The sequence below is a fragment of the Colletotrichum truncatum genome (genome assembly GCF_014235925.2).
Source record: "Colletotrichum truncatum strain CMES1059 chromosome Unknown Contig_0005, whole genome shotgun sequence".
Lineage (NCBI taxonomy): Eukaryota > Fungi > Ascomycota > Sordariomycetes > Glomerellales > Glomerellaceae > Colletotrichum > Colletotrichum truncatum.
Genome location: NW_027222402.1, coordinates 3413642 through 3429199, shown reverse-complemented (window position 1 = coordinate 3429199; position 15558 = coordinate 3413642). Strand labels below are relative to the sequence as shown.

General features: G+C 46.4%; 7 protein-coding genes across 7 annotated transcripts; 1 reads left to right on the top strand and 6 right to left on the bottom strand.

The window, feature by feature from the left end:
• Positions 1 to 716: 716 nt before the first annotated feature.
• CTRU02_209001 (transposase) lies at positions 717 to 2216 on the bottom strand (the record flags this gene model as incomplete). The annotated part of the gene is made up of 3 exons (XM_070205189.1): positions 717 to 1605; positions 1654 to 1964; positions 2043 to 2216. The coding sequence occupies 3 exons, from the start codon at positions 2214 to 2216 to the stop codon at positions 717 to 719; spliced, it is 1374 nt and encodes a 457-aa protein (XP_070061264.1).
• An 807-nt stretch (positions 2217 to 3023) lies between these two features.
• CTRU02_209000 (ankyrin repeat protein) lies at positions 3024 to 5245 on the bottom strand (the record flags this gene model as incomplete). The annotated part of the gene is made up of 3 exons (XM_070205188.1): positions 3024 to 4242; positions 4283 to 4969; positions 5016 to 5245. 3 exons carry the CDS (start codon positions 5243 to 5245, stop codon positions 3024 to 3026), a joined length of 2136 nt encoding a protein of 711 aa, XP_070061263.1.
• Positions 5246 to 6000: 755 nt separating this feature from the next.
• Positions 6001 to 6719, bottom strand: CTRU02_208999 (uncharacterized protein; the record flags this gene model as incomplete). Its single annotated transcript, XM_070205187.1, has 2 exons — positions 6001 to 6533; positions 6623 to 6719. 2 exons carry the CDS (start codon positions 6717 to 6719, stop codon positions 6001 to 6003), a joined length of 630 nt encoding a protein of 209 aa, XP_070061262.1.
• A 2498-nt stretch (positions 6720 to 9217) lies between these two features.
• On the top strand, positions 9218 to 9764 carry CTRU02_208997 (uncharacterized protein; the record flags this gene model as incomplete). The annotated part of the gene is made up of 2 exons (XM_036726050.1): positions 9218 to 9409; positions 9495 to 9764. The coding sequence occupies 2 exons, from the start codon at positions 9218 to 9220 to the stop codon at positions 9762 to 9764; spliced, it is 462 nt and encodes a 153-aa protein (XP_036582243.1).
• Positions 9765 to 9838: 74 nt separating this feature from the next.
• CTRU02_208998 (GNAT family) lies at positions 9839 to 10582 on the bottom strand (the record flags this gene model as incomplete). Its single annotated transcript, XM_036726051.1, has 1 exon — positions 9839 to 10582. The coding sequence occupies one exon, from the start codon at positions 10580 to 10582 to the stop codon at positions 9839 to 9841; it is 744 nt and encodes a 247-aa protein (XP_036582244.1).
• A 2234-nt stretch (positions 10583 to 12816) lies between these two features.
• CTRU02_208996 (transposase) lies at positions 12817 to 13902 on the bottom strand (the record flags this gene model as incomplete). Its single annotated transcript, XM_036726052.2, has 1 exon — positions 12817 to 13902. One exon carries the CDS (start codon positions 13900 to 13902, stop codon positions 12817 to 12819), a length of 1086 nt encoding a protein of 361 aa, XP_036582245.2.
• Positions 13903 to 13941: 39 nt separating this feature from the next.
• Positions 13942 to 14448, bottom strand: CTRU02_208995 (transposase; the record flags this gene model as incomplete). Its single annotated transcript, XM_070205186.1, has 1 exon — positions 13942 to 14448. One exon carries the CDS (start codon positions 14446 to 14448, stop codon positions 13942 to 13944), a length of 507 nt encoding a protein of 168 aa, XP_070061261.1.
• Positions 14449 to 15558: the final 1110 nt, after the last annotated feature.

The following is a 15558-nucleotide window of genomic DNA, read 5'->3' as shown; positions in this document are numbered from 1 at the left end:
CACATACCCAGTTCACATTGTGAGTAGTCTCTGCTCTGGTAGGACGAGGCTGAAGGCATGGCTTACCCGCTGTGTGACAAGGTGAATTTGACTCGCGCAGCCTCAAAATTTGACCCGAGTTTGGCCTTGTGATCTCTTGGCTTTGGTGAATCTGTGTTGTTCACGATGTTATTCACTATCAAACTGAGATTTGCCAGAGTTTTTTTTTTTTTTTCCCGCTATTTTGATCTCAACACAACCAACAATAGTAAACGGCCCATATTGGAAAAAAGGTAAAATATTGGCCCAATACCTTGAGGTATTCTGCGTTGAGCATCAAAAAGTGTGTCTCAAACATCAATAACAATTCAGAAGGTCATTGAAGCTCACAAAATGTCATTTAAAATTTGGTTCAGATTGAGCAAGAATTACCTGACCGCATTTTTAATTTCGCCCACATTGGATGACAGAGTGGCTTCTGATTTTATGAAGATCCTGCCCAGCACTCTCAAATAGCAGGCCTCGTCGACGCAACATGGACGTCTGAAAATGAAGCGGCATTCAATAATGCAATTAACATCGTTTACCTAATATTAACCTACGGACTTGGCACTATTTCCATATAAAACTAACGTACATGATAAGCGAGTGAGACAGACAAGCGAGTGAGACAGTAAACCAGACCTTCGCGACAATAATATCGAAATCTATAACAAGAAATCTTAGATTGATTAATACTACTCGGATTCCTGTTCTTCGGATGTTTCCTCAATAAATTGACATGTTCTCGCGTTGTGGCCTGTATTCCCGCATACGCCACACCGACGATGAGTCGTCTCAGACCTCACTTTGCGACCACTACTCCGTCGCGTTTCCTCTTGTAGTTGCGTGTCTGCCTCTCTTTGCGACTGTATATCCTCTCCAGTAGATATAGTAAGACTTCCTCCTTTCTGTAGACGTGTTTTCTTAGCCCTTCGACGCCGACTTAATATTGCATTCTCCTCTCGAAGGATTTGAACCTCTGACTCTAGTAATGCTACCCGATGCCCTAGTCCTTCTGTCCCTCTGGCTAGCTTACTCACAGCACTATAAATTGATGCTGGAGAGCTGCTTCGGTGGCGTGAGATTCGACTCTTAATAAAAGTAGACTGTGATCTTGCTTCGCTTGGGTTGCTCGGCGTCCTAGAGATCCAAGGGTCTGGTGTCTGAGGGACCCCCTCCTCAGGCGTTGGCGTTCGGAACTTTACATCCAGCTTTGAGAGAACACTTTCTGCATTCAAAGGGACAAGTCCAGCTCCTCGGAAACCTCCCTGGATATTTTTCCTCGTAAAAGACTGCTTAAAAGCTTCGTGAAATGCTGCAAAGAAATCTTCCTTCGAGATATGGGTTGTGCCTCGCCGCATCTTATTCTCAATTTGCCGACCGTAGGCATTCTTTAACGGCTGAAAACAACCAACATCTAAGGGTTGAAGTAGATGAGACGAGTGAGCCGGCATGCACAGTGTAATAATGTTGTTTTCTTGACAAAAGAGCTCGAAGGCTGCGGAGTGGTGACTTTCATGACCATCAACAACGAGGAGGCGATATTTCCTAGACGTACGTAGTTTTGTATAAATGTCGAAGTGTCTGATCTAGTCAATACCTCTCTCGTTTGTTGTCCATCTATTTTCAGACGTTGCAATAGCCCAATCGCCCGGAAGAGAGGTTTCTGTATACCAGCTTGAGAGGTGATACTGGCCTGCAACGATGATGTATGGCGGGATGCTCTCCCCTTGGGAATTAATAGCCTGGATAACTGTAACCCATTCCCTATTGCCAGGCTGTGTCATCTTCGTATTTGAACGCCTTTCAGCACTTGTAACAACCATTCCAGAAGCAATAACGCCCATCATAAAGCCGGTCTCATCAAAGTTGTAGATATCAGCATCAGCAATACCATACTTCGCAATTGTATTCTTCACAAGCGAAAACCAGCCACGAATCACCTCTGGATCTTCGCATTAAGCTCTCTTATAGTCATACTTGCGAAAGAAACGCGTCCTAAGCTATGGTTGTCGCTTGACGAAATTAGAAGCCCAGCGCTTCCCAACTGGAGGCGCGTCGCGCTCTGCGAGAAGTCGATTGGCCATTTCTTCCACACCACTCAGCCGGGGAGGAAATGATCGCGCATCTAGGTCGAGAATATACTCAACTATTGTCTTCTCTTCTAAATCTGATAAATTCCGTGAATTAGGCATGCTGTCGCGTCGTGAGACTATTCCCTTTAGTCGCCGGCTTAATGTTGCGTGACTGACTGTATAGAGTGCACCTGCGGCCCGAGCACTAAGTTTTGGGTCATTTCTCATTGCTTGAAGGGCAATTTGTAACCTTCTTTCAATACTAGCTGATTCCATGATTTATTGTAGAGGAAAAGGTGCCGGTCGCGTCAAGGTGCGACGGTCGCGGTTTACTGTCTCACTCGCTTGTCTGTCTCACTCGCTTATCATGTACGTTAACGGGGTTGGCATCTTATCTATGGCCGCTGTTGGCTGTGATCTCATCAAGTGCGGCACGGAAACAGACAGAAGGCGTAGCAGGAGGGTGTGTGGCTAACCAAGGTAAGCATTAATCAAGGCTTTTCTACCCTGCCCAGTCTATAGACTATAGAAATCTCACCACTGATGAATATTCCTGGACTGAATTTCTGGACTCAGTCGGAAGGAGGTCATAGTTGGCAAAGGCCGGTATAATCAATGTATATGCTTCCTGCGTGTCTTGCGCTAATCCTGCCTTCACCGCCTCATCCGCAATCAGGCGGAAGACAGGGTGCTCTCTTACTGGGTTGATACCACCGATATTCCGCCTACTTTCCATTCCATCGCCGTTTATCTTCTCAATAGCCGATGCTAACGCAAGAATAAAAAGAGAGAATAGCTCTTGGGCGTACTGTAAGGTCTTGGATGACCCGGGACGCCCTTCAATGACAATATCTCGTACTCGCTCTGCAGACGCATTTTTGGCGTTGATGCTAAGACCCTGGTTTAGTTTAAATGACCTGATGTAATTCAACGGGGACACTCACTCAGCCGCCGTCGATGAGAGGAACATTCCCAGATACGATCCACCAAAGTTTTCCGACTCTTCCATGCTTGGGCGCTCAAAGCTCTCGTCTTGAAAATCAACATAATAAATGAGTAGTAAGTATGGTCGAGCCATTCGTTTAGCTGAGCTAACTTCTTCTTCAATTGACTTTGTTTTCCGTACCCAACTACCCGGCCGAACGTTTCATAAGTTGTTGGTCTATCATTCTCTTGCACATGTGATGGGCTACAAGCAGTCCGAGTTGCGTCTGTGTATAGCGATAAGGATAATGCCGCCTGGAATACTTCGGGATGCGTCAACTTCCAACGATAAGAGTTGACGCCGGGGATCCCTGAGCTGCGAATCCTTTGTCTTTCTAGGTGGGAAAAAAGACGTTCCCGTGTTCGATGCAAATGGTATTCTCCGGTTCGGCAATCCGTTACGTTGAACCCCCAGCACAGGTTTATGGTTTCTGTTTGCTCCCCGTCACCCAGAAGCACTGGTGCGAACTCCTGCTTCCATGTTATTGTATCCTGAACACTCAAAGCATTCATACTGTTTTCAATTACGGCACAGAGAGCTTTCGACCTTTGCGCAGCATCACTGCTATCGCCCTCAATACGGATAGCAGTACTCGAGTTAATCAGTAAATAGGTTTGAAGTGGATTTAGCTTGTCTGCACCTGTGTGATACGCGTGGGGAGCGTGGTTCTTAGGCTGAACCTCTAGAGAGACTTTCAACGGCCCGCGTAGGGGACTAGTCAGCTGATTGTAGGTGACGTTATCTGTGAGATTGGCGTCTTGTCGTTGACCTGAAATGATTTCCCAGAGAAACCCAGTGTTATCAATATTCAACTGTTGAATATTCATGTCACCACGCAAATGTTGACGGAACATTTCACGGATTCTAGAATAGCCGTATTTCTGGGGGTTTCCACGTTCGATGGCGCTTTTACTTGTTCCAGTGGTTTTTCGTCTGTCGGAAACGACGTAGAGTGTGAGCCAGGCCAGCTCATATCCCGGTACCGCCGAGGAATTCATTGGGTCTGATGCAAGGCTTCTCCTTACCCAGGCCCGAATCGCGGCAAGGATGACGGTAATGCTCAACTGAATAATCGTAGCTGACCAATGAAGAGCACGGAGACCGACAAACTGAACAACATATCCGGCAAGTGTAATGATGGTCGAAACAGTAACTAAGTTCCTATAATCATCTGAGCTTTCAATACCTTAAGTTGTGTTCTGCTACGTACCGGTAGCTCATGCTGCTTAACCGCGAGGTTCTGAGTTTGTTATCATCCTTAGAATGGATTATGACGCAAGATGGGAATTGCTGATCGCCGACAGTTTGTCTATGCTGAAGACTAAAGAACTTTAGCCCTTCCTGGGCTCCCATTTCTGTGAGAGAGAATGTCCGCTCCTTAGTAACCCCTTCAATTACATGACCACATAACAATATGCCTGTTATCAAGAAAGTTGTGCCTGTACAGAAGCATATGTATGCGTAACCAGCTATAGGGCTTCCAGCTTTATCCCATTTCCAATAGTATGTTGTGATACCCGGAAATGCTATTCCGAACAGTTGGAGAAGAATTCCTAGGCTTGCCCAAGCATGTAATTCTTGCGATGATGCTGTGCCGCTACCTACATTGAGGGCCAGGTTCGGAGCGGCATTGTAAATGGTTTCTAACTCCCACTTGAGAGTCTCATCGAGATAGGCTTCCATGACACCGACGTCAGTTTCAATGTAACGTTTGTTGAAGGCTTTTTTAAGATCGAAAACCTCTCCATCGTGTGCGATGAGCATAGCCTTCATACTACCTGAATCCCCAATCAAACGTACGACCTGTCGGCCGCTCCATAACTCACAGACATTCTCGGAAGTTGACGAGAGAAGCTCTTGTTCGGCTATTGATCGACTCTCCCGTGCTCTGCTACGCATTGGCCAAGGTCTACAAGGCAAAAACAGCTACTTGCCGACCAACAAGAGCTTTCATCCGTTTCCCGCCACCAACGCGTATCGCGCTGACCATGATGGTGATGGTGCCTAGAGGTCCCATGGCTAGGAGAATGTTGTCTGCCCAGCCCATGCTCATACTGAGGAATTGCTTGGTCACCTGTTCTCCAAATAGTGTGAGCAACGGCGCCAAATCACTGAACAAATTATTTGAGAACTCGTCGCCCTCGAATTCCTTAGTCGGTGCCATGTTGTTACTGCGCTGTGGAATGAGAAAGCTAGAAAGGTGGCGCATGGATCAACTGCCAATTTATTCGGCCCCCTCTCCCATGTTTTCGCTGAATGAGAAGGCATCCGTTGCCTTTTTCTTTCAGCTGCTGCAAGAGTCCTTGGCATATGCAAGTCCTGAGCACACGTGAATGAGAAAGTTTAGAAACGGTGGGCCCTGTTGGTTGTGATCCCACCAAGTGCGGCACGGAAACAGACAGAAGGCGTAGCGAGAGGATGAGTGGTCAAATAATCATCAGTCAGGGCTTGTCTAACCGGCCGAGTACTATGGACTGCAGAGGTATTGGAGGATCCAAAGCTATGTAACATCGAGGTCCAAGATAGGAAATGCCGTGGCTACACTAGAAAAGCCATGTTCTAGTCAACCAACATCAGTGGCGAGGATTCTGTGAGGCAATGGAGGCGGGAAATTGAAGACGGCCCTGATATACTTAGCACACCTTATTCCGCCAAATATTGCTTCTGCTGAGCCATGTCCTCTTTTCTTTTACAGATCCAAACTAGTTACAAAGTAGGTGTCGGAAACAAAATCCTGGAAACTCGTATTTAAAAATATATGCCGATTGTTGATGAATACAAATCATGTTGTGGCTCTGAGGACATTCGACGTTTGAACATTTTGCAATACTGACGAGCAAGGTATGGCTTGACCAGGATGAAACTAGTTCTCAAATGACTAAACACATAGATATCATTTTCATTTTGATTTTGGCTTGCCTATGATAGTACACGACATCTGAAACCAGTAACATCTCGTTTCTCACCGCATTCTCTATGCGATGGGACCGATAGTATCGGGAACGCCGCACTGGATTCCGCAAGCATCAGTATATATTCTAGCACAGAAACCCGAGCTTGCTGATGCGGGATCAAACTTACATAGTAAACAATCAAACTGCCTCCGTTGAAGATTGTCTCCACTGAAACCGCTTCATTCTCGGCAGGCTCAACTGTTACGTCGGGTCGCGTGTTCCAAGAAATCTGCGCAACTGAAGCAGGTTGACCAGTCCCAGGTTTCACTGTAGCGTTGGCCCAGACGCCGGGGTCTCCGGCCGTTGCCTGGGCAAACACGTCGACATCAACCTGCTGCGGTGGATAGGGGGAGCCCAAGCCCACTGCGCCGGCAACCTTTATAACCAGTCTGCCGTCAAAGGGTGATGGGATACTGAAATCGGTAATCCCGGTTGCTGGTGAGGACTGGCTCTTTGCACCTTCAAGGATGGCCTCTAGTGGGGTTGTGCTGTCGCAGCCTGGGGTTGGTCTCGTTAGATATGCGATCGATGCGAATGGCTCTACATCACCGTGCTAAGCTTGCTAACGGGGCAAGATCTCTACTTACGCGAAAAGTCGGCGCGAACACCCCACTGTCCTTGCGCGACGGCAGCGTGGGCGCTACCTGCAGCGAGAAGAGTCGTCAGAATGAAGGAGGAGAACATTATGGGCTGTCTGTGGTGGTGTGAGTGTGGTGATAACTGGTTGTGAAACTCAAGTTCGGACGAACTATTGTCGAGCGGTACAAGTACTCCCAGTGACTTATATGCTTATTGCAACATAAGGGGAAACTGCTTGGGAGGTGTCCCTGATTCCTACATAGTATGCCAAGCAACTAAGGAGATCTAAGTTAAGGACAAATATGGACCCAATTTCAGATCGGCAGCCATTATGACCTCGTATGCAATTTATATAGAGTTAAGCCAGCTCAATGCCAACGAGTCAGACGTCAGGATCTGGCACTCCTTACAAAAGCAGCCGAACACGTCGCTTTTGCCCTCGTTTACTAAGACATTGATTTGCATATCCCTTGGGAGCCCCTCTTTTATTCACTCTTTTCTTTATTAATGACCGAGACCGTCTCCTTTGGTTTTCAATGTTTTCCTAAATTCAGATGGAAGAATTTCTAAGCCTCTTAACCTTCTTGGCATTAAAGTTGGCACGAAATGCTGAAGAGAATTAAGGTCCCGAAAAGCCGACTGTGAAGGCCGATAACGACCCGGGGCCCACCCGGAAACTGTGATCATGTCGCCGGATGGCTCGGAAGATGGGAGGTGAAAGGTTTTGGCTGTCTAGAATCTTGAACGTAGCACTAGCAGAAATACCGAGAAAGGAGGGACAAATGCGAAGTTTAAGTCCACGTGAGAATATGCCTTGAAATTGACCGAAAGTTACAGAATCAAAGCATTTTGGAAAGAAAAACAATCGAGCCGCAATTGATTCAGAGTATTGCACCCAATGCCTTTGCTTGATTCAAGGCTCAGGTTCAGCATGCATCGATACTTCAATTGCTATGTCGACGAATCCTTTTCACCATAGAACTTGAGATGAACCTTTGTCCTCTGATATCCTCATGGACATCTTGTCAGTCTCAAGCCAGCAGACCTATGCTTTGCCTTAAGTTTTCTGCCAAGCTTCCGGCGTCAGTTTATGCTATCTCATGTGACCGGAAATCATATTCGGCCTTTCTGAAGACAAGTAAACCCAAATACGTTCATGGTTGCGTGAACTCTTGGATCTGAAGTTCGTTTGAGTGCAACTATTTTGCAATCTTTGTTCACCCAAGTTTTGGCTTCTGTGCATCGATGAAAGACTTTTTTCAGTACCTATGCCAGGGTCAGGTAGATTACGGGTGTCTTGTAATGGTTTTGCGACGATCCTAATGTCTGCGGTAGGTGGAAACTTGATGGATCTGAGGAAATTGCGGGGTTTCCCTCTAGATCCGTACCGCTACCGGGGATATGCTCGTCTCCTCATTATCTTTTATTTTCCGCAGTGCCCACTTGGATACGGCCAGAGACCCCCGGAACACGATTGACCAAGGATACTAAGGTACTTACCAATGAAGGGTATACAATCTTAAGACTTGATCTAGAACCAGCTTTCAAATGTGACTTCAAGTTTGTGAGTATTAAAGAATTTAACCAACATCAGACTGAGTTGGTCCGGGTCGCGGTAAGCTTGGTATGAGTCCATCCTCAATCAATGAGGAAAAATGTGCATACTATCATTGTAGTCGTATTGACACAGTTTTATTTCATTATAGACTCTGCAAGCTACTATATCAACAATTCAAACTCAATACCTTGTGGTATCTGGGGAAAAGTATATTGTTATCCGTCTCCATCGAGAGAATTGCTAACAAGGGCATTCGAACTAACCCTTGCAGCCTATCCTAGAATTTTGTCTAGTATCGTTCATTCTACTTATTTTCGAATGTTGAAATGTAAAGCTATAATCATCTAATCATTCAAACGGAATTCGATGTGTTTACGTCATTGGCTGGACAACATGACACCGAACTGGTCAAGATTCTGTTCAGGATGCTGAAAGCTTTCCATTTAGGGTCCCACTCGCCCTACGTCAATGCCTACGCCCTCCATACTTTCAAATTATCGTTGAAGGAGTGAGATGGCCATCAAGTAAATAGGATCTAAGATGCATCCTAGTGCCCATACAACGACTGGCGTTTTGTATTACTGCCTACTTTACTTTACTTCCGTTTACAAGCCTAGGTCTACGTCATTATGGGATGGCATTGATTAACTCATGTATCCCGATTCAGAAGCCATCAGAGTTTATATCGGTGCGAAGCAATAGTGAAAATGACAAAGCGCGTTTTACATTGTCCATCCCATTGTGTTGAGCAGAGGATTTAAGTGCTCAATGACCAAGGTGGGCTGAAATCACATATTACGCCATGACGTCACTACCGCGGCAGCCAAGCAGGCCGAAAACATTCTACTGCATGTGCTCGCTCATAACCTGTCTTTTAAAAAACAACCACAGCTCAAAATATTTAATCGGCATCCGTATTATTTTCATCAGTGAGTAATACAATAGTACAACCAAAACGGCAAAGATCGCGGCGCTCCTTAAGCTCTAGCAGCGAAGGCAAACAACCACGGCCAATCATCTCATCATCGAATATCCTTGTCCAAGAATGGCGTTTCCCACAAACATCCTGGGCGTCCTCATCGCTGTGATCAGCGGCTATGGTCTTTATCATTCGGCGGACTCTATCCCAAGGCTTCTTAAATACGAAGATAAAGCCAAGAAAGCTGCTGAATGGAGCAGAACGGCCGAGAAGAACCTCTGGGAGATCCGGTACACCGTTGGTACAGGCCTCGTGGGCGTGAGTCCTTCCGCACGAGACTCGTCTCATCACTCAAGCTCGTTTCTCTAAGGGATGGGGGAAAATCGACTAACATGTTAAGCAGTGCCTTGTTTCCGCCATCAGCGGTGTAGCCTTCTCCCTCGTAGTACCCCGAGGCGTGGGAGTCTTTACCATCGGGTGGCCCATCATCCTTGCCGCTGGCCTGACCTATGGACACCGGTACATGCGATCGTTTTGGGTTACAAAGCCCAAGGTCCCGATGATGAATGATTTCAATGAAGCAATTTCGGACTCGATGAAGGTGCAGGACTTGCTGAATCCATTGGCGGGGGTATGGGGGCTTGTGGCGCTCTGCAAAATTGTTGGCCTGTAATACATCTATTTATGAATGTGTATTTATCACGTTCCATCGAGAAGAGTTTATTGGGGGGTGTCGTGAGAACTTGTTCACGATTTGGCCTCCCTTCGCATATACACCCACTCATAGTTTCCCCAGGTTTCCCGGCTGCCTGTGATCTTTTCAAACTCTTCCCCGGGCTCTTTTCCTTCAGCATACACGTCCAGATTAGCTTCCAGTCTACCAACCTCCCGAAAGCCATACTTTTGGTATGCGGCTACGGCAGACATTGAGGACTGCACCCAGCAGAATATCCCTTCTTGGTCTACCTTATCCGTTCCCCAGCGTATAAGTCTCGAGCCTATACCCCTCCCCTGATGATCCGGATGCACAACGCAGCTGACAACGATACGACAGCGGCAGCCTTCAGGCATGAGTCGACAGACCCAATACTGCATCGACGCGTTCGTAAGCTGCTCAAGGTCCTTTACGGTATTGGGCTTCAACGGATCGGCCTCGTGTGCTGTGACTGCTTTCGGTTCTTCGGCGGGACCTGACAGAGGTAGGTCGGTATCCCCCGCAAACCCTCGTCGCGCCCATCCAACCCACCCGACGGGGTTTCCACATGATTCGGCGACAATCAGGTCAACTTTCGGTGACGCCAGCCACGATTTTAGCCCTTCACGCATGCCATCCTTGAATGAAGCAGCACCGTTGAACACAGCTTTGAGCTGAGTATGTGAATCTGTCTGGAACGCCGCGTCGGCAATGGCCGCAAGCGCGTCAACATCCTGCAGCGTAGCTACACGGAGAGTCACGTCCGCACGGGCCGGGGCGGTAGATGTGGAGGCCATGACTCGGGAGGCTTGGCGGTGATAGATTTTGATGAATCGATGTCTTGGTACGGAGGCTTGGCACGGTGAAAAGAGGGGAAGAACGGTGAGGTCCGGATAAAGTCGCTCACTTTGGGCGATAGGAGACTGGCGCTAGTAGCCGAGCACCAAGTCCGTTATTCCCGAACTGGATGAATAGGGAATCTTCAACTTGAGGTATTATCCTCCCGCCTACGACATGTTTATATTTATAACACCATTTTAGTTTGTCCCTGTGTTCAATTGAGAGCTTGATGTTATAATGTTTGAAATCCCCAATGTTCACCAAGGTAGAGTAGCAAAAGTTGTGCATCATGCACTCTAACTATAATACTAACGTCAGATTCTGACAAGTTCACCCCTACCGCAAAATATGAAAATTTGCCCAGCAATCATTCCAATTGCCATGCACAAACACAATTCTGCGGATATGAAGACACAAAGGAACAGAAAATCTCGTCAAACAGATGACGGCGACCTGAAGAGCAGGGGCGAGTTAGTGATAGCGTGGAGGATGACAACCAAGGGCAGCATTCCCGCAAGACAAGACCAAGATACGAATCAGTATCTGACCTTTAAGAATGGGTAACTTGATGTGAAGAGCGCCGCCGATATTTGTTGCTGTTCAAATCATTTCAAGCTTCACCAGCCAGGGCACGGTCGTTGTAAGAAGAACGACCTTTACAACGGCCTGTGCAAGATGAAGTTGGCTCACACGAAACTCCCTGTTTCGAACTCTGCAAGTTTCTCACACACATAGAGAATAGAGTACTATGGTTACTCGCGTTTAAAACGATAGAAAAGAATTGAAGTCATCGATGTTTGCCAACAAGCAGATGTGAATCAACAATTGACGGATGAAACAGGTGTGTAGTAGCTTTTGGTAAAATACACAGCTATCATACCAGGGCACAGACAAAAAAGAGAGGACGAAAGGCTATCGCATAAATCTATTGTGGAAGTTAGCTGTTCAAGCTGCAGTCTACGGAAACCTTTTGCCTTAACCACTATCCTCATTGTTGTTCCCTCCGCCGTCTTTACATGCTCATTTACCGCAGGTAACTCGATATCAGCCCCCCAAAAACGCCAGCATAAGAAACGAAAACATCATAGCCGTTTCACCATCGTTGATAAGGTTAATAACCGTCGTATGTCTCTAGCAGAGTCCGTGTCACTGATATATCCCAATGGTTCGCTAACTTTTGGCTCATAAGATCGGGTGACCTAGATATGATTTTGAGGCTCGTTCTGAGGGGCTGCTTCTGAGCTATTGATGTTTCTGTTTGTCAAAGGCCCAAGTTCCTTCTCGCAGAATATTTACTCATTTTCTCGCCTACTGAAATCCACCATGCTAGATCCCGAAACTCTGTATTTGCTGTTCATTACAACCTTTTGAGAACAAGAACACGAAATTCTTGGCAAAGTAATTAGATTGCTATTGACAGAAAAAGAGCAAGTGACGGCATCTGCACAAATGGCAGCGGTAGGGGCTTGTAATCTGGGTACATAATTGTAGTGGGGTACTGAGAGTGTATAGACCTGGTCCGTTGAACAGAATTACTTGATGGAGCTCAGCTATGCTGAAGCCATCACCTAACCCGTAACCAATCTTACACGCTGTAGCAATGGAAAAAAAAAAAAAAAAAAAAAACTTCTTACGGCTAAGGAGAGCTCATCTTTATATGTTAACAACACACAGCCGAAATAAGGTACTCCTGCATTGACTACATGTAGTATTGTCTTACAGAACGTATGTCAGTGGCCTGTTTACGCATGAAGGTGACCCCCGCCTTTCCCAACTCCCCTTTTCTTGTCATATAAACGACCCTCCAGTAATCAAATTCCGTATTCGGGTTTCCAGATTGCCAAGTGATAGGCTCTTTTGAGAGCTGGCAAATTGCCACTGCCACATTGGCTATCCATTCTTCCCAATAGTAACAAATCATCATCATCTGGGACTGGGAGGCCATGGCGGCTGTTCACGACCACGTCAGTCAGTACTTCACTGGGAAGGCCCTTTATTTTCAAGCCCCAAAGAGAAAGAAGTTTAAAGCCAAGCAGTAAGTCACAGAAAACCAGGTATGCCTCAGCAGCTTGTGAAGGTTTCATCTAGAGGAGGGTATCCAACGCTAACGTCGCACACCCACTTCTCGCACACCCCCACATTTCGCACACCCATAAATTGGGTCATCATGAGGTATTCATCAACTTCATAACTATAAGTCTGATTCGTCTCCTGCAACTGTGATACTATCGCCAGTTTTAATAGGTAATTCAGGCTCGCTAGATTCATCTGAGCTATCCTCAATTTCGCCAGCCTCAATTTGGGCTTTGTGAATTGCCTCAATGTTGGCAAACTTCGAATTTGGGCTCATTTGGACCTTACGCCGCTTCCGTACCATTCCAGCCTCAACTTCTGCTTCCAACATTGCAATCTTCTTCTCTGCTGTAGCCAATTGATAGTCCTTTTCATCAAATCCCTTTTGAACCTTCCGAAACAACAGTCGCTGCGTTTGCTGATCTTTATCCAACTTGCTGAATAAGCTAAGTTGATCATATAGATCAACTGTCTTCTTGGGCGTTGACCAGGCTACTATGGATGTAGCAGATGCCCAGTTTTCGTCTTTTCCACCATCAGAGGCCCTCATAGGCGTAGAATAGCCTGGCTTTGAGGGCTTGGAAGCATTCTCAAGCAGTAGAGGGCTCATGAGCGGTCGAGCTATCGAAATGGGCCATAGTCCTGTTGCTTTCCAGCCGCTTCTGATATTCTTGCTTGAAAATGCCATCTGGCGTGCTTTTCCATAGCAGGTAAGAAAGTTCCGTTTGCCTACAACTGTAGAATCGTTGTGTTGAATGAGGTATCCAAGCTCTTTTCGATAGGTCGCCTTGAGAGGCCCAAAGACTGCTTGGTCTAGAGGTTGGAGAACGTGGGATGTATGTGGCGGTAGGAAAAGGAGATATATCTTGTGTTTATAACAGAGATACATAAATTCTGTTGTTTCATGACTGCCATGACCGTCTAGGATCAATAGTCTCTGCTCAGAGGGATGATCAGGCTTAGTCAGAGGGATAAAGATGTTCTCAAGCCATTCCACAGCTGTAGAGTCTGAAGTCCAGCCATTCTCAGTTGCTGTGAACTTCCAACCACTGTAAATATCACGTTTATGGATATCAAGAGGAAACCATTGTTGTTGAACCGATTTCCCTCGATAAATAACAAGTGGAGGAAGCGCCTGACCAGTTGCAGAGACACACTCAAGCATAGTTGTCCAAGCCCGAGACCCAGGCTGTTTTTTTCGCATTGATGAGCTTTCTGATGATCCCAGTACTAAGCCATTTGATCATCTGCCTTCTAGGATACCAGTTTCATCCATGTTATAGCGATGATGTGGTTTGATCGCCTTGATCTCTGGAAGGGCGAGTTGTTGAAACCATTGCCTGATTACATTAGTTGAGGCCCCATTGACACGCTTAGAATCGATGGCTCTAGCTCTATGAACCTTGATTGATGGATTTCTCTTAATAAAGAACTGAATCCAGTTTCTCCCAAGTGGCTGGGTAGTGCCTCTGATGTCTAGGATTCGCTGGGCAAATTCCTTGAGTTGTTGATGTGTTGGCGGCAGCCCTAACGCCGCCTGGATACGCACCCATTCAGCTAAGTGACTTTCCTGTGCTGGAGATAGCTTCTGGAAGCTAGAGAAAGCTACATTTCTTGCCTGTGAACCCTTTAATCGAGACTGGAGGGTTGATGGTGGAATTCCAGCATCATGAGCTGCCTTTCGGACACTCTGCCCACTTGCAACTGCATTGAGAGCTTGATTGACTTCTGTTTCCGTATACTGGCCCATTAAGCGTATAAGAGTAACTATTCAAAGAATTATAATAATCGCTGTAAAAGTGGTGAAGATATTAAAGAATGTTGAAGAGGGTAAAATTCTACATGAGCGATTTATGGGTGTGCGAAATGTGGGGGTGTGCGAGAAGTGGGTGTGCGACGTTAATAACAATTAGACTGTTCGCCGTCTGGAACGACAGAAGAAAGGAACTATCTGTGCTCATTTTTTTGATGCTGTTTTACCCCGCATCGAGATCACATTTTGTGATCATTTGGGATGGAGGACATGAGATCTCATTCTTACCAAGGGAAATATTACGAGTTATTTTCTTTATCGTCACAGGAATACTCCAATGTTTCCAGACTCGTCATTCGAATTGTGTTTCCGTATCAATCCAAACGGTTTTGATCGTCATACCACACCAGTAACCAAAGCCTGACACAGTGGCGATAACGGAGATCGACAGCATTTCGATATGGCTAGGCTTAAACAACGTCTAGCGGCTGAGAATGCCGATTTGGTATCAGAGATGATGAAGGTTCAATGTTAACACGACTCAGGTATCAATGCCGTTAACGCTCGGTCCGTCATGATGAGGTTAGTTAATACAGACGATAATGGCACGAAAATCAACACACCGGCAAACATGCGGTCAAGGCTCAAACTAGGCCGCTTCCTTTCTCCAGGCATGTTTTCTGGAAACTGCTTGAATATGCGTTCGGCAAAATTTCCCAGAACGCACGAATGAGAGCCCCTGGGTGTCTTGGAAAACTTAAAGTAATGCTTCTTTCTGCTTGACTGACGTTGAAATACTCAAATATTAGGCGACAATGCGGATGGCCTTAGGAAAAGATCTACAATTAGGGGCGGAAATCACTACCATCGGCTGTGTTCCGCGATCAATACGGGTACGAACACGCTGCAAGTGATTCGACGGCTTTCGATGTTGGCAGCTTAGCCAAACCCTACATATCGATCGTTGAACCCCACCACAATGCTGGGACAACTCAGTTATATTGCGACGAAAAGCGAGGCATTCCCAGTCGGAGCATCCTTTGGTAAGCCGATTGGATGTTATGCATCACACGGCGCAGGTGGGCATGACGTTAGTTTCTCATGAAA